General features: G+C 43.3%; 1 protein-coding gene across 1 annotated transcript in view; it reads left to right on the top strand.

The window, feature by feature from the left end:
- Positions 1-1,249: 1,249 nt before the first annotated feature.
- sept5a (septin 5a) overlaps positions 1,250-16,357 on the top strand; it is a 31,889-nt gene continuing 16,781 nt past the window's right edge. Inside the window, exons 1-2 of the mRNA XM_021621824.3 lie at positions 1,250-1,394; positions 1,565-1,578. Of these exons, the coding sequence (XP_021477499.1) occupies positions 1,349-1,394; positions 1,565-1,578 (60 nt within the window). The 5' untranslated portion in view covers positions 1,250-1,348. The remainder of the gene's footprint in view (positions 1,395-1,564; positions 1,579-16,357) is intronic.

Here is a 16,357-nt window from a genome sequence, read left to right on the forward strand (position 1 = left end):
ACTGTTGACGTTTGTTTCTGGACATTCTGAGCCTATAATCAACCCGCTAATGCTTCAGATACTCAACTAGTCTAAAGGTCAGTTTTATTGCTTCTTTAATCAGGACAACAGTTTCAGCTGTGCTAACATACTTGCAAAAGGGTTTTCTAATGAACAATTAGCCTTTTAAAATGACAAACTTGGATTAGCTAACACAACGTGCCATTGGAACACAGGATTGATGGTTGCTGATAATGGGCCTCTACGCCTATGTAGATATTCCATTTAAAAAATAAGTTGTTTCCAGCAACAATAGTCATTAACAATGTCTACACTGTATTTCTGATCAAATAACCTTAACCACTATCCCAATAAGGGATATCCTTGGGGATGGTTTATAACCCTAACCACTTCTCCGGAGGCACTTGTAGATCTGCAACAACTGCATAGGTGTAAGCAATAGGGTGAATGCACTTTGAAGTACATTTCTGCTCAGTTAAAAGTACACTCAAGAAAAACTTTTATTGATCATAGTGGTTCAGGAGTAAAGTGAAAACAGGGTTATATGCCCCACCAATATTTAGACAACTATACAGAAACCCTAAAATTGCTGAAATATGTAGATCAAATCAACGATGAGAGAATAGTCAGATTAACTGAGATGTTTTAACTGATACAAACATGGTGGGGTAGCAGGAATATCTGAATGCCTTCAACTGTGAATGGATTAGTCATTCACCAATCAGAGCCTTGATGGGCTAGGCCATAGTAACAAGGGGTGATGTGTAATAAAACGTTTTGTTTTTGTTGGGAGAACGTTTCTTTGGGACCGTCCTGATGAATGATACACAATTTTCTTTCAGCATTTTAATAAAACTTGTCTAGAACATTATCTTATATTCTCTGAACATGGCAAACATGTTCTGTGTATGTTTGGTGGGACGTTGATGGAATATTCTCCTAACCCTTAGATAACTGGACACAGGAATGTTTGTGCAATATTGTCATGAAACGTGTCTAGAACATTAGTATTGAATATTCGGAGAAAATGTTAACCACATTCTGAGTAAGTTCTGCTTGACATTAAGGGAATGGTCTCATCGAAACAGTCCTTGTAAATCATTGGAATATTCATATGAAAGGTGAGGTAATTATAAAATGTAACTATTAAGGGAAGTTTCTCTAAAGTTGTGGGAACGTGTGTTGTTAGCTGGGTCTCCATCCACCATTGGGTACCACATATAGGAGGGCGGGGCTCTCACACAACCTGTCTGGCTGCTGTAGTATCGCGGAGAAGGACCGGGCGCGTGCTTTTACCAAACAGTACGTCCGTTTTGGAAGCGACACCGAGGGGAGGAGAGCCGTGAAGATGACGACCAATATCAGATACAAGAGCCGGATCCCGATCAAATCGGGTAAGCATGATGAAAATAGGGATGATTATGCATAAAGGCAATTATAACGCATTATAATTACAATGATTGTCTTTCTCTATGTATTTCTCTCCCCCTCTTTCTAAATTGGGCGTCGTTCTGTATCCCTCCACCTGCGTTTCATGTACCCATCCACCACAATGACCAAACAGATGAGACCACTGAGGTAAGGAACATGTTTATTCCTAAAGGATTTTTTTAAATAGAAAATGTTTATCTGTGCTCCGCGCTTTTGGTATAAACCAAGGCCATGTTAGGCGATTCAAAGAATCATTCATATCAAGCATGGTAGCTTACTTTTTTTCTCTCCAATTCGCTTCGAATGGCCGCATAGCCTAGATATATATTTAGCCTACAGCCTATGTAGGCCAAGTAAACGTCAACGGAATCATCATTCCGATGCATTGAAGATTACTATTGTTGTCATGCCACCGCATTACAGGGTACAGTGAGCATCACACAGTCAGAAGGATTACATATCATATTTACGCAAACAGTCAGACACAGGATGAGTACGCAGCTTGTGGTACCCGAGGGCTCTCCTCATCCTTGGGCATCCATCCATTCATCCAGGCTTCCAGTCGCGCACTTGGCTGTGGGCGTGACAGTGACCCGCTTCCTAAATGCTATTAGAGACCCTATTGGTATAGTCAGCGAAGTGACCGGCTGTTAATTAGCACATCGCTGTCTTTAGAACAATCTCTGTTTGCATCCTCAGTACATCACAGCTCATTATCCTCTCATTGCTTTCCCTCTGAATTGGTCAGACGAGCTCCCTTTCATAGATGCCATAGATTATTACCTTGCGTTAACCCTGTGTGTGACCATGCATCATTTAGGTGGAGCTTGGTGGCTGGCTAAACTATCCTCCTTCGCAGAGGGCGAATATTATCCTGAAATTCAGGGGTCTCTATTTTTTATGAGCCTTATAGTAAAGACATGGAATTTAATTATATATTTTTTAATCCTCTTTAAATGTGAAATGAACACAACCAGTCATGTTTTCATCTGAAAACAAAAGTTTCACTTTTGTTGCATTTAGGGGGGCTCATCTCTCATTTTCTCTCGTTGGGGGTTGCCCCCCCCCCCCGTAATTTGCACTCTGCTCCTTGGGAGACCAGCAGCAGACTACTTCTCATGTGTACATATCTCCTCTCTCTCTCTGCTCTGAGGGTGATCACATGATGACAGAAGCTTTGGATGCTGTTCTGTTAGTAGGTTATTAGCCTTGTGTAGCTACATTTGCGAGTAGGCAGCATGCAGCAATTGTAATTAATAGACTCTCCACACATCCAACCCTTACACACAAGCGCACACACACACATAACCACCCACAAATACACACACACTGATGCTCTAGCATTTGCTATTTATTCAACTGCTCGACCAAGACACTACCCACATTATATTTCTAAATAAAGCCCTACTTGACTTGGCACTTTCATTATCTACTCTGATACCCTGTTGTGTATATATTAGGTTTTACTATGCATACTACTTTTCAATTACTTGTTATTTTTTATTTGACTTTACTCTTATTATTGATTATATGGCACCGACAGACATGACAGCTCTGCTTCTGGCTCCTAAGCAACTTTGCAGTATTTTATTTTTTGTGTGTTATTTCTTACATTATTAGCCCAGAGCGTTTTTTGTCTTGTTACATACAGCCGAAAATAACTTTTGGATATCAGAGCGGTAGTAACGCACCAGCATTACGACCAGGAATACGTCTTTCCCGAATTGGATCCTTTGTTCGTACCCGTAAGGGCAATTTAACTTATTCCAGAGGCTGTTCTGAGTCGCAGCCAGCGGAGAAGAGATATTCTGAGTGGACTTCTAGTCTGATTCAGGGGGCAGGCACACCATCCACCACTTCTGAGTATATTACTCGCTAATGTTCAGTCTCTGAACAATAAAGTAGACGAGCTCAGGGCGAGGATCTCCTTCCAGAGAGACATCAGGGACTGTAACATAGGCTGTTTCATGGAATCATGGCTCTCTTGGGATATACTGTCCCCATCCATACAGCCAGCTGGGTTATCAGTTCATCGTGCAGACAGGAACAAAGAACTCTCCGGAAAGAAGAAAGGCGGGGGAGTATGTTTCATGATTAACTACTCATGGTGTGATTGTGATAACATACAGAAACTCAAGTCCTTTTGTTCACCCAATCTAGAATACCTCATAATCAAATGCCGACCGTATTACCTCCCAACAGAATTCTCTTCGATTATAGTAAAGACGTATATATTCCCCCTCAAGCCGATACCATGACGGTCCCTCAAGGAACTACACTGGACTTTATGCAAACTGGAAACCACCTATCCTGAGGCCGTATTTATTGAAGCTGGGGATATTAACAAAGCAAATTTGAGGAAAACGCTTCCGAAGTTCTATCAACACATTGACTGTAGTACTCGCTTAGGGAAAACACTAGATCGCTGCTACTCGCCTTTTAGAGATGCCTACAAGGCCCTCCCGTGCCCTCCCTTCGGCATATCATATTTACGCAACCAGTCAGACACAGGATGCGTACGCAGCTTGTGGTACCCGAGGGCTCTCCTCATCCTTGGGCATCCATCCATTCATCCAGGCTTCCAGTTGCGCACTTGGCTGTGGGTGTAACAGTGACCCGCTTCCTAAATGCTATTAGAGACCCTATTGGTATAGTCAGCGAAGTGACCGGCTGTTAATTAGCACATCGCTGTCTTTAGAACAATCTCTGTTTGCATCCTCAGTACATCACAGCTCATTATCCTCTCATTGCTTTCCCTCTGAATTGGTCAGACGAGCTCAATTTCATAGATGCCATAGATTATTACCTTGCATTAACCCTGTGTGTGACCATGCATCATTTAGGTGGAGCTTGGTGGCTGGCTAAACTATCCTCTTTCGCAGAGGGCAAATATTATCCTGAAATTCAGGGGTCTCTAAATAAAGACATGGAATTGAAGTATTATTTTTTTTAATCCTCTTTAAATGTGAAATGAACACAACCAGTCATGTTTTCATTTGAAAACACAAGTTTCACTTTTGTTGCATTTAGGGGGGCTCATCTGCCATTCAGGGGGTTACCCCCCGTAATTTGCCCCCCCGAAAACTCTACCGAAGTTCTATCAACACATTGACTAGTACTCGCTTAGGGAAAACACTAAATCGCTGCTACTCGCCTTTTAGAGATGCCTACAAGGCCCTCCTCCGCCCTCCCTTTGGCAAATCATATCACGACTTCATTTTGCTCCTCCCTTCCTATAGGCAGAAACTCAAACAGGAAGTACCCGTGCTAAGGTCTACTCAAAGCTGGTCTGACCAATCGGAATCCATGCTTCAAGATGTTTTTTTATCACACAGACTGGGATATGTTCCGGGTAGCTTAGAGTAACATTGACGCTTACACGGACACGGTGACTGAGTTCATCTGGAAGTGTATAGGGGATGTTGTTCCCACGGTGACAATTATAACCTACCCAAACCAGAAACCGTGGATAGATGGCAGCATTTGTGCAAAACTGAAAGTGCGAACCACTGCATTTAACCATGGCAAGGTGACTGGGAATATGGCCGAATACAAACAGTGTAGTTAGTCCCTCCGCAAGCCAATCAAACAGGTGAAGCGTCAGTACAGAGACTAAGTGCAGTCGCAATTCAACGGCTCAGACACGAGGTATGTGGCAGGATCTACAGACAATCACGGATTACAAAGGGAAAACCAGCCATGTCGCGTACACCGACATCTTGTTCTCAGATAAGCTAAACACCTTCTTCGCCCGCTTTGAGGATAACACAGTGCCACCGACACAGCCCGCTCCGAAGGACTGTGTGCTTCCGTTCTTCATGGCCGACGTGAGTAAGACATTTTTAAGAGTGTTAACCCTCGCAAGGCTACCGGCCCAGAAGGCATCCCTAGCCGCTTCCTCAGAGCATGCGCAGACCAGCTAGCTGGAGTTTTTATGGGCATATTCAATCTCTCCCTATCCCAGTCTGCTGTCCTCACTTGCTTCAAGATGTCCACCATTATTCTTGTACCCAAGAAAGCAAAGGTAACTGAACTAAATGACTATAGCACTGTAGCACTGTTTTGAAAGGCTAGTTAAGGATCATGTCACCTCTACCTTACCTGCCACCCTAGACCCACTTCAATTTGCTTACCGCCCCAATAGATCCACAGACAATGCAATCGCCATCACACTGCCCTGTCCCATCTGGACAAGAGGAATACCTACATCCGAATGCTGTTCATTGACTATAGCTCAGCCATCAACACTATAGTACCCTCCAAGCTCATCATTAAGCTCGGGGCCCTGGGTCTGAACCCCGCCCTGTGCAACTGGGTCCTGGACTTCCTGACTGGCTGCCGCCAGGTGGTGAAGGTAGGAAACAACACCTACACTTCGCTGATCCTCAACACAGGGGCCCCACAAGGGTACGTGCTCATCCCCCTCCTGCACTCCCTGTTCACCCATGACTGTGTGGCCACGCATGCTTCCAACTCAATCATCAAGTTTGCAGACAACACAACAGTACTAGGCCTGATTACCAACAATGATTAGACAGCCTACAGGGAGGAGGTGAGGGCCCTGGCAGAGTGGGGCCAGGAAAATAAACTCTCTCTCAAAGTAAAAAAAAAACAAAGGAGCTGATCGTGGACTTCAGGAAACAGTGGAGGGAGCACACCCCTATCGACATCGACAGGACCGCAGTGGAGAAGGTGAAAAGCTTCAAGTTTCTCGGCGTACACATCACTGACATTCTGAAATGGTCCACCCACACAGACTGTGGTGAAGAAGGCGCAACAGCGCCCCTTCAACCTCAGGAGGCTGAAGAAATTTGGCTCTTAAGACCCTCAGAAACTTTTACAGATGCACAATTGAGAGCATCCTGTGGGGCTGTATCACCGCCTAGTACGGCAATTGCACCGCCCGCAACCGCAGGGCTCTCCAGAGGGTGGTACGGTCTGCCCAACGCATCATCGGGGGCACACTGCCTGCTTTCCAGGACACCAACAGCACTCAATGTCACAGGGAGGCCAAAAAGATCAAGGACAACAACCTGTCATCCAGAAGGTGAGGTCAGTACAGGTCCATCAAAGCTGGGACTGCGAGACAGAAGCTGTTTTTCAATCTCAAGGCCATCAGCTACCGGCTACCACCCGGCTACTCAACCCTGCACCTTAGAGGCTAATGCCCTATATACATAGATAAGGAATCACTGGTCACTTCCTTAATGTTTACATACTGCTTTACTCATCTCATATGTATATACTGTATTCTATTCTACTGTATTTTAGTCAATGCCATGCCAACATTGCTCAACCTAATATTTATATATTACTTAATTCCATTATTTTACTTTTAGATTTGTGTATTGTTAGATACTACTGCACTGTTGGAGCTAGGAACACAAGCATTTCGCAAAACACGTGTATGTGACCAATAACATTTGATTTGATACTGATTATTGTACTGCAATGTTGAGGGATCTAGCACACAAGCATTACACTGCACCTTTTATACCTGCTGTAAACTGTGTACCTGATGAATAAAATTTGATTCGATTTGATAGCACGGTTTTATGTTTTTTAACATTTTGATCTCAATCAAAGCTAATTGCTGAACTTATTGTAAGGCTATTATATCCAGGCCTTTGACAGTATAGTGTTACGGTCATGCAGAGGCTATGGCCCACATAGGTCCACTGGTCCTTGCTGATTTTGTGGTGTTCACATACTGTAGGAATCAAGGCACCGTAATTCTTATTGTTTGAGCTGTAAGCTGGGTTTGCTGAAGAGAGATATTCAGTAAGCCTGTAAAATCACATGGGCAGCATTGTGGAATTAACTTTTGGGAAATGATTGCTCGAAGACACTTAGCATTGATTACTACAGTACAGTTACTACAGTGTTGATTTGGAAATACTCAGCGTGTTTGCATGTCCCCTAATGAATGGACAAATGTCCTGTGTCTGAAGACATTCAATATTCTTTCCCCCTGTGAGGACTTTTCCCTGTTTTTATATTTGCTGAGATCCTATCGTACTATGAATTGGAGATATTCAAGCAGCATATCTGTTGCTACAGTGCACCCACACACTGCCTGACTTGATCTGGTGCTTAGGGAGGGTGCTTCCCTGGGTAGGAAGTGGGACTTTGTCTCTGTGCGTGTTTGTTTGTTTGTTTGTTTGTGTGTGTGTGTGAGAGAGAGAGAGAGCAAAAGAGACAGAAAGAGAAATATAATAAATATACAGTACCAGTCAAAGGTTTAGACACACCTACTCATTCATGGGTTTTTCTATATTTTTACTGTTTTCTACATTGTAGAATAATGGTGAAGACATCAAAACTATGAAACAACACATATGGAATCATGTAGTAAGCAAAAAAGTGTTAAACAAATCAAAATATATTTAATATTTGAGATTCTTCAAAGTAGCCACCCTTTGCCTTGATGACAGCTTTGCACACTCTTGAGAGAGAGCAGGGGCGATGCAGAGGTGTGTCACATTCAAATCAAGCCCATTGTCTCCTTTTACCCTCCTCTCTCTTCCTTCCATTCTCATCACTCTCGGATGCTGGGAGAGAAACCTACCCACACATTCCTAAAGGTGATTGCTGTGTGTAGGCTGAAGTTCAATGACACTCAGTTATCACAAATCACTATGGTGTGGAATCTACACCACATGTTTTTATTATAGTTCTCCTTGGCACTACTCACATGCAGAGTGGGCCCTGGTCTCAACTTACTGTTGAGGGTTAGAATAGTAGAATACACAAGGTGCAATTTTGAAATTTGGTAGTACATTAGCAGGTCTTCTCTTGTAATATCAGTCACTAACAGAGACTCAATCAGCCCATATCAGCTAACATTTTTTTAAATTGATAAGTTAGTCTGGCCAGCTACTGTACACTACATGACCAAAAGTATGTGGACATGTGCTCGTTAAACATCTAATTCCAAAATCATGGGCATTAATATGAATTTGGTCCTTCCTGATTCTATAACAGCTTCCACTCTTCTGGAAAGGCTTTCCACTAAATGTTGGAACATTGCTGAGGGGACTTGCTTCCATTCAGCCACAAGAGCATTAGTGAGGTCGGGCACTGGTGTTGGGCAATTAGACTTGGCTTGCAGTTGGTGTTCCAATTCATCTCAAAGGTGTTTGATGGGGTTGAGGTCAGGGCTCTGTACAGGCCAGTGAAGTTCTTCCACCCCGATCTTGACAAACCATTTCTGTATGGACCTCGCTTTGTGCATGGGGGCATTGTCATACTGAAACAGGGAAGGGCCTTCCCCCAAACTGTTGTCAAAAACTTGGAAGCACATAATCGTCTAGAATGTCATTGTATGCTGTAGCGTTAAGATTTCCCTTCACTGGAACTAAGGGGCCTGGCCCGAACCATGAAAAACAGTTCCAGACCATTATACCTCCTCCACCAAACTTTACAGTTGGCACTATGCATTTGCACAGGTAGATTCATCTGCCGGACTACCAGATGGAGAAGCCTGATTCATCACTCCAGAGAACGCATTTCCACTGCTCCAGAGTCCAATGGTGGCGAGCTTTACACCACTCCAGCCGATGCTTGGTATTGCGCATGGTGATCTTAGGCTTGTGTGAGGCTGCTCGGTCATGGAAGCCCATTTCATGAAGCTCCCGACGAACAGTTATTGTGCTAACATTGCTTCCAGAGGCAGTTTGAAACTCGGTAGTGAGTGTTACAACCAAGGACAGGCGATTTTTACGCGCTTCTGGCTTCACCACTCGGCTGCCCCATTCTGTGAGCTTGTGTGGCCTACCACTTCATGGCTGAGCCGTTGTTGCTCCTAAACATTTCCACGTCACAAGCAGCACTAGCAGGGCAGAAATTTGACGAACTGACTTCTACGTGGAAAGTCACTAAGCTCTTCAGTAAGGCCATTCTTCTGCAAATGTTTGTCTATGGAGATTGCATGGCTGCATGCTCTATTTTATACACCTGGCAGCAACGGGTGTGGCTGAAATATCCAAATCCACTAATTTGAAGGGGTTTACATATTATTCTGTGTATATATAGGGTATGAACACACACAACAGAGGTTCTGATTGAAAAGACAGTGTAGGAAAAAGGAATAGTTTGAATTCTACCAGCCCAGGCCATCCATCTGCCATCCATGGTTGTCATGGTAATCCCTATGAAAAATGGTTACATGTGGTTTAAAACAATGAGTCATGCATCAGTGAGTGTTAATATGATAAATATTGATTTTGACTTAGCTGGGCTGAACAGATGTTTTTCAGATGGAGATATGCATCTGTCTCACATCCCAGCCTTGGACCAGTCTCCCCCCCACCCCACCCCACACACACACAGCCTTGAGTGCTGCTGGTTGTAGTCACAGATGGAACCCCCTCCCTATCCTCCCTCGTGAAGAACAGCTGCTAGGCTTGGATAGACTTGCCGGGTGGGGTAGGGGACATGCAGGGGGCAGGCATTTAAACAGCGGAACCCCTTGGGGGTCTTGATCGGTATTGGTAAGAGTGTTGAATCATCTCTTTAGCACTGCTTAAAGGACATTATCAGAGGGGAAATGTTGCCCACTCTTCATGTAACAAGCACCAACCCTACCTAGTTTCAATACCATGTTCATACCAGCACTCTGTACATGGTGCATACCACCAGCTAGCATGCTTACTGTTCTTGTAGACTTCAAGTCATTGCGCTAACGCTAGTTAGCATTGGCTTGCGAAACTACCTCTAATTTTCTTCATACTGGACGCAGATACATAAACATGGTATCCACGAGTTCATCTGAGCTATTCCTTTAGTACAAAAGGATACTACATAATCAGTTTATGGTTGTTTACAGAAAATTGTCTGGTAGCAACATGTTCAACTATCTCTCTCATGTTCTGAGTGTTTGTCTTTGTTCTTTATCTGAACTGAAATTTGTATTTTTCTCTGGCACCTGATGTCATTATGTCATGCTGCAAACATGCAATGCCAAACATGCAGTGTGTTTGTGTGCGGTTGTGTGTGTGTGTGTGTGTGTGTGTGTGTGTGTGTGTGAGAGAGAGAGTTCACAAACAACACACGTGAATAGAAAGTGTATATTTTATCTCTATCCCTAGGTTTCCCTCTCTCCCTGTACAGCTAGCCATGTCTCAGCCTTTGCGTAGGCGTTTAAAAAGCTTTTGCTAATAACCCATGCCTGACCCAGATAGGATTCCAAACCCCTTTTTAAGAAGGAAGAGTTTGGGTGACCTTGATAAGTTAGAGATTATATGATGTTTGAGAGGAGGAATCAGAGACTTGGGAACTAAAATCTAATGAAAATTGTAAGGAGAATTAGAGGACTCCTTTTGCCTAATGTGGGTAGAAAAGCTCCCTTTTGGAATGTTAAAAGATGTGAGGAATCTTTTAAAATGAAGGAATTCCTCCTTGAGAAATTTTAAAAGATTATCTGAGAATGGTATGATGCATGAAATACAAAATAATTTAACATTTAAAAAGTATAACTTTTTTACATACAGTGCCTTCAGAAAGTATTCACTCCACTTTACTTTATCCACATTTTGTTGTGTTACAGCCCGAATAAGATATTTATTAAGTTGGGATTTTGTGTAACTGATCTACACACAATACCCCATAATGTCAAAGTAGAATTTTGACAAATTATTAACAAATAATTATTCAACCCCTTCGTTATGGCAAGCCTAAATAAGTTCAGCGGTAAAAAATATACTGAACAAATTAATTCTGTGTTCAATAATAGTGGTTAACATGATTTTTGAATAACTACCCCATCTCTGTACTCCACACATAGAATTATCTGTAAGGTCCCGCAATCGAGTAGTAAATTTCAAGCACAGATTCACCCACAAAGACCAGAGGGGATACCGATTGGAAGATCCCTTTGAGCATGGTGAAGTTATTAATTAGGCTTTGGATATTGTATCAATACACCCAGTCACTACAAATATACAGGTGTCCTTCCTAACTCAGGGATTTCACTATGAGGCCAATGGGGATTTTAAAACAGTTACTGATTTTAATGGTTGTGCTATGAGAAAACTGAGGATAGATCAACAACATTGTAGTTACTTTAAAAGACTAACCTAAATGGCAGAGTGAAAAGAAGGAAGCCTGTACAGAATAAAAACTATTCCAAAATATGCATCCTGTTTGCAACAAGGCACTTAAGTAATACTGCAAAATAGGTGGCAAAGAAATTAACTTTATGTCCTGAATACAAAGCGTTATGTTTCGGGCAAATCCAACAAAACACATCATTGAGTACCACTCTTCATATTTTTAAGCTTGGTAGTGGCTGCATCATGTTATGGGTATGCTTGTCATCGGCAAGGACTAGGGAGTTTTTTTTATTTATTTATAAAATGAAATACAGCTATAGGCACAGGGAAAATCCTAGAGGAAAACCTGGTTCAGTCTGCTTTCCAACAGACACTTGGAGACAAATTCACATATATCCTGAAACCTACACTGAATGTTCCTGAGTGGCCTAGTTAAAGTTAGAACTTAAATTAGAACTTAAGTTTTCACTTTGTTATTATGGGGTATTGTGTGTTAATGGATGAGAATTAATTGAATTCAGGCTGTAACACAACAAAATGTGGAATAAATCAAGGGGCATAAATACTTTCTGAAGGCACTGTATCTGGTGCTGCAAATCGAACCAAAAACCCATATCGCCAAGTGTCCCTCTTTTTCCCCATTTCCAAACCCCTGACCCTACCCGCAACTTGGCAATTCATGTAGCTCTGAAAGGATTGGATTGATATAGACGTTAAGGTGGCTAACAGTTCCACCTTGTGCCCTGATAGGTTATGAACTACTTCTACAATATTTACTAATCTTTACAGATCTACTCAAGCCACTTATAGGGAAAGGGCTATAGGTCAATTTGTAGCTAGGCTGTGGAAGAGCCTATTGTTGCTGAATGGTTAGACGTTAATGCTAGGCTACGCTAGCCAAGTGTCCTTTAGAAGGACTATTGTTGCCAGGCCAATTACGTGCTGTTAGATTAGCATGGTAAAGAGCCTAGCACTTAGAGGCTCACGTCTCCAAGGAGAGCAAACACCACAGGGATGGGGGATGGGGGTCCAAAGAGCCTTTCTATCTCACCCTCTCTCATTCTCATCCTCTTTCTCTCGATCTCTCAAGTTCCACCATCTTTCCCTCTCTTTTCCCTTCACCCTCTCTTTCTCTATCTATCCCTGTCTTCCATCTACCTCCCTTCTCTATCTTTCCCCCTTTCCCCTTATTTTTCTCCTTCCCTTTCTCTGGACGCATATTTGGCCCAACACACAGCAACCATTTGTTGCAGCATTTAGACTTAATTGTGTGTAAAGTCAAGGTTGGACAGGACTGAGATGTCATCAGGAAAGGTCACCTCTTTATATCTACATCACAGAATGTATCCTCTCCACATCTCCTGGCTCTGGAGCTGCTTTACAGCTTGTGTGTATGGTTGTCTATCTGCCTTACTTTGTGTGTGTGTGTGTGGTATGAGTGTCTGTCTTTGTGTATTTAACTTCTGTAATATGTGTGTAGTTTACTGCCGTGGCCTTTTGAAAAGAGCTTTCTGAAAGGCTACAACAGTAAACAAGAAGATCAATGCATCTGTGTGAATGACTGATCTCTGGATCATTGCCTCTGTATCCAGCAGGCATGCAGGTTCTAAAGGGAAGGAAGTCACTGGACCTCTAGTTGCTGTCAGCTGGAAAGGGAAAGTGTCTCTGATGATCAGTGATTATCTAAAGGGAGGATGGAAGGAAGGATGTGGGTTAAAAGTGTTGGAACATGGACCTTAGCTTCAACACCATGGCTCCCATAGTTCTCTCGCTCTCGCTCTCTCTCTCTCTCTCTAGCTCTCACACTCTCTCTCTCTCTCCAGCTCTCACACTCTCCTCCTGTCCAGTATTTGGTCAGCTGGAGGTGTGGATTGTGAAGGGTTTAGATCAGTGTGTGTGTCACTGTCACCAGCAGCACTGGGCTTGGCTTCAGATGTCTCAATGTTTCATCTTCAGCCTTTCACATTATGTAGCATTGTTATGGTTAGCCGCTAATAACCACACTGGTTTCCATGCAGGCAGAGCTCAAGAATTGTGTATTTTTCAAACACCTGAAAAAGCTTTTTTCTTGCAATCTAGAGCAAAAATCGTCATGCTTAATTTTCTGTATTTAAAAAAAAAAATATCTCAGCATACTTCTTGTCTGTATCCTTCCGACTCAAATCATAATAAAATCAAATGTTATTAGTCACATGCGCCGAATACACTTCCAGTGCTTACTTACAAGCACTGTAAGTGGTGGTAAAAATAAAATAAATCTGCTAAAATCTGGGTAAAACATTGAAAGGAATGAATGTGAGTCTTATTCGGTACATTTAGTTATTGTTTGCTTTTCTAAACTCTCCCAACCTTGCCAGCAAGCATGCCAGCTAAGGAAGTTAGACAAGATAGCTACTCTAACTAGATTGATAGGCTGAAATTACTTCAAGGTAGCTAGTTACATCAACAGCATTCTCCCGGAAACCCTAGACCCACTCCAATTCGCATACCGCCCCAACAGATCCACAGATGACGCAATCTCAGTCTCACACCACACTGCCCTTTCACACCTGGACAAAAGGAACACCTATGTGAGAATGCTATTCATTGACTACAGCTCAGTGTTCAACACCATAGTGCCCACGAAGCTCATCACTAAGCTAAGGACTCTGGGACTAAACACCTCCCTCTGCAACTGGATCCTGGACTTCCTGACGGGCCGCCCCCAGGTGGAAACAGTAGGCAACAATACGTCTGCCACGCTGATCCTTAACACTGGGGCCCCTCAGGGGTGTGTACTCCTGTATTCCCTCCTGTATTCCCTGTTCACCCACGACTGCGTGGCCAAACAAGACTTCAACACCATCATTAAGTTTGCTGACGACACAACAGTGGTAGGCCTGATCACCAACAACGATGAGACGGCCTATAGGGAGGAGGTCAGAGAACTGGCAGTGTGGTGCCAGGACATCAACCTCTCCCTCAATGTGAGCAAGACAAAGGAGCTGACCGTGGACTGCAGGAAAAGTCGGACCGAACAGGCCCCCATTAACATCGACGTGGCTGTAGTGGAGCGGGTCGACAGTTTCAAGTTCCTTGGTGTCCACATCACCAAGGAACTATCATGGTCCAAACATACCAAGACAGTCGTGAAGAGGGCACAACAAAATATTTTCCCCCTCAGGAGACTGAAAAGATTTGGCATGGGTGCCCAGATCCTCAAAAGGTTCTACAGCTGCACCATCGAGAGCATCCTGACCGGTTGTATCACCGCCTGGTATGGCAACTGCTCGGCATCTGACTGTAAGGCGCTACAGAGGGTAGTGCGTATGGCCCAATACATCACTGGGGCCAAGCTTCCTGCCATCCAGGACCTATATAATAGGCGGTGTCAGAGGAAAGCCCATAAAATTGTCAGAGACTCCAGTCACCCAAGTTATAGACTGTTTTCTCTGCTCCCGCACGGAAAGCGGTACCGGAGCGCCAAGTCTAGGACCAAAAGGCTCCTCAACAGCTTCTCCCCCCAAGCTATAAGACTGCTGAACAATTCATAAAATCGCCACCGGACAATTTACAATGACCCGCCCCCTTTTGTACACCTTATGTACACTGTTTGTGTGCCCCTGTATATAGCCTCGTTATTGTTATTCTTATTGTGTTACTTTTATTATTACTTTTTATTTGAGTCTACTTGGTAAATATGTTCTTCTTCTTGAACTGCACAGTTGGTTAAGGGCTTGTTGTATTCAGCAAATAAAATGCATGTGTAAAGTTGCATGTGACAAATACAATTTGATTTGATTAGATTTATGAGGTTGGGAGATTGGGAACCTATCTGGGCCAGCTAAAGCCAACTTCCTAAAATTGCTAAGGGGCGAGTAGTATTGTTTTTAACAAAAAAATGATACAGTGCCTTCGGAAATTATTCAGACCCCTCAACTTTTTCCACATTTTGTTACATTACTGCCTCATTTTGAAATGTATTAAAAGTTTTTTTCCCTCATAAATCTACACACAATCCCCAAATGACAAATCAAAAACAGGCTTTTTCAAAAAACTATACCAAATTAAAAAACTGAAATTTTACATAAGTATTCAGACCCTTTACTTACTACTTTGTTGAAGAACCTTTGGCAGCGATTACAGCCTCGAGGCTTCTTGGGTATGATGCTACAAGCTTGGCACACTTGTATTTGGGAAGTTTCTCCGATTCTCCTCTGCAGATTCTGTCAGGTCTGACTGGGCCACTCAAGGACATTCAGAGACTTGTCTCGAAGCCACTCCTGTGATGTCTTGGCTGTGTACTTAGGGTTGCTGTCCTATTGGAAGGTGAACCTTCGCCCCAGTCTGAGGTCCTGACCGCTCTGGAGCAAGTTTTCATCACAGATCTCTCTGTTCTTTGCTCTGTTCATCTTCCCTCGATCCTGACTAGTCTCCCAGTCCCTGCCACTGAAAAACATCCCCACAGCATGATGCTGCCACCACCATGCTTCACCGTAGTGATGGTACCAGGTTTACTCCAGATGTGACACTTGGCATTCCTTCCAAAGAGTTCAATCTTGGTTTCATCATACCAGAGAATTGTTTCTCATAGTATGTGTCCTTCAGGTACCTTTTGGCAAACTCCAGGCATTCTGCATTGTGCCTTTTACTGAGTAGTGGCTTCTGTCTGGCCACTCTACCATAAAGGCCTTATTGGTGGAGTGCTGCAGAGATGGTTGTTCTTCTGGAAGGTTCTCCCATCTCCACAGAGGAACTCTAAGCAAGAGTGACCATCGGGTTCTTGGCCACCTCCCTGACCAAGCCCCCCCCCCCTGCTCAGTTTTGCTGTTTGGTGGTTCCAAACTTCTTCAATTTAGGAATGATAGAGGCCACTGTGTTCTTGGGGACCTTCA

This window comes from Oncorhynchus mykiss, chromosome 11 (assembly GCF_057628025.1).
Source record: "Oncorhynchus mykiss isolate SJ-2025 chromosome 11, ASM5762802v1, whole genome shotgun sequence".
Lineage (NCBI taxonomy): Eukaryota > Metazoa > Chordata > Actinopteri > Salmoniformes > Salmonidae > Oncorhynchus > Oncorhynchus mykiss.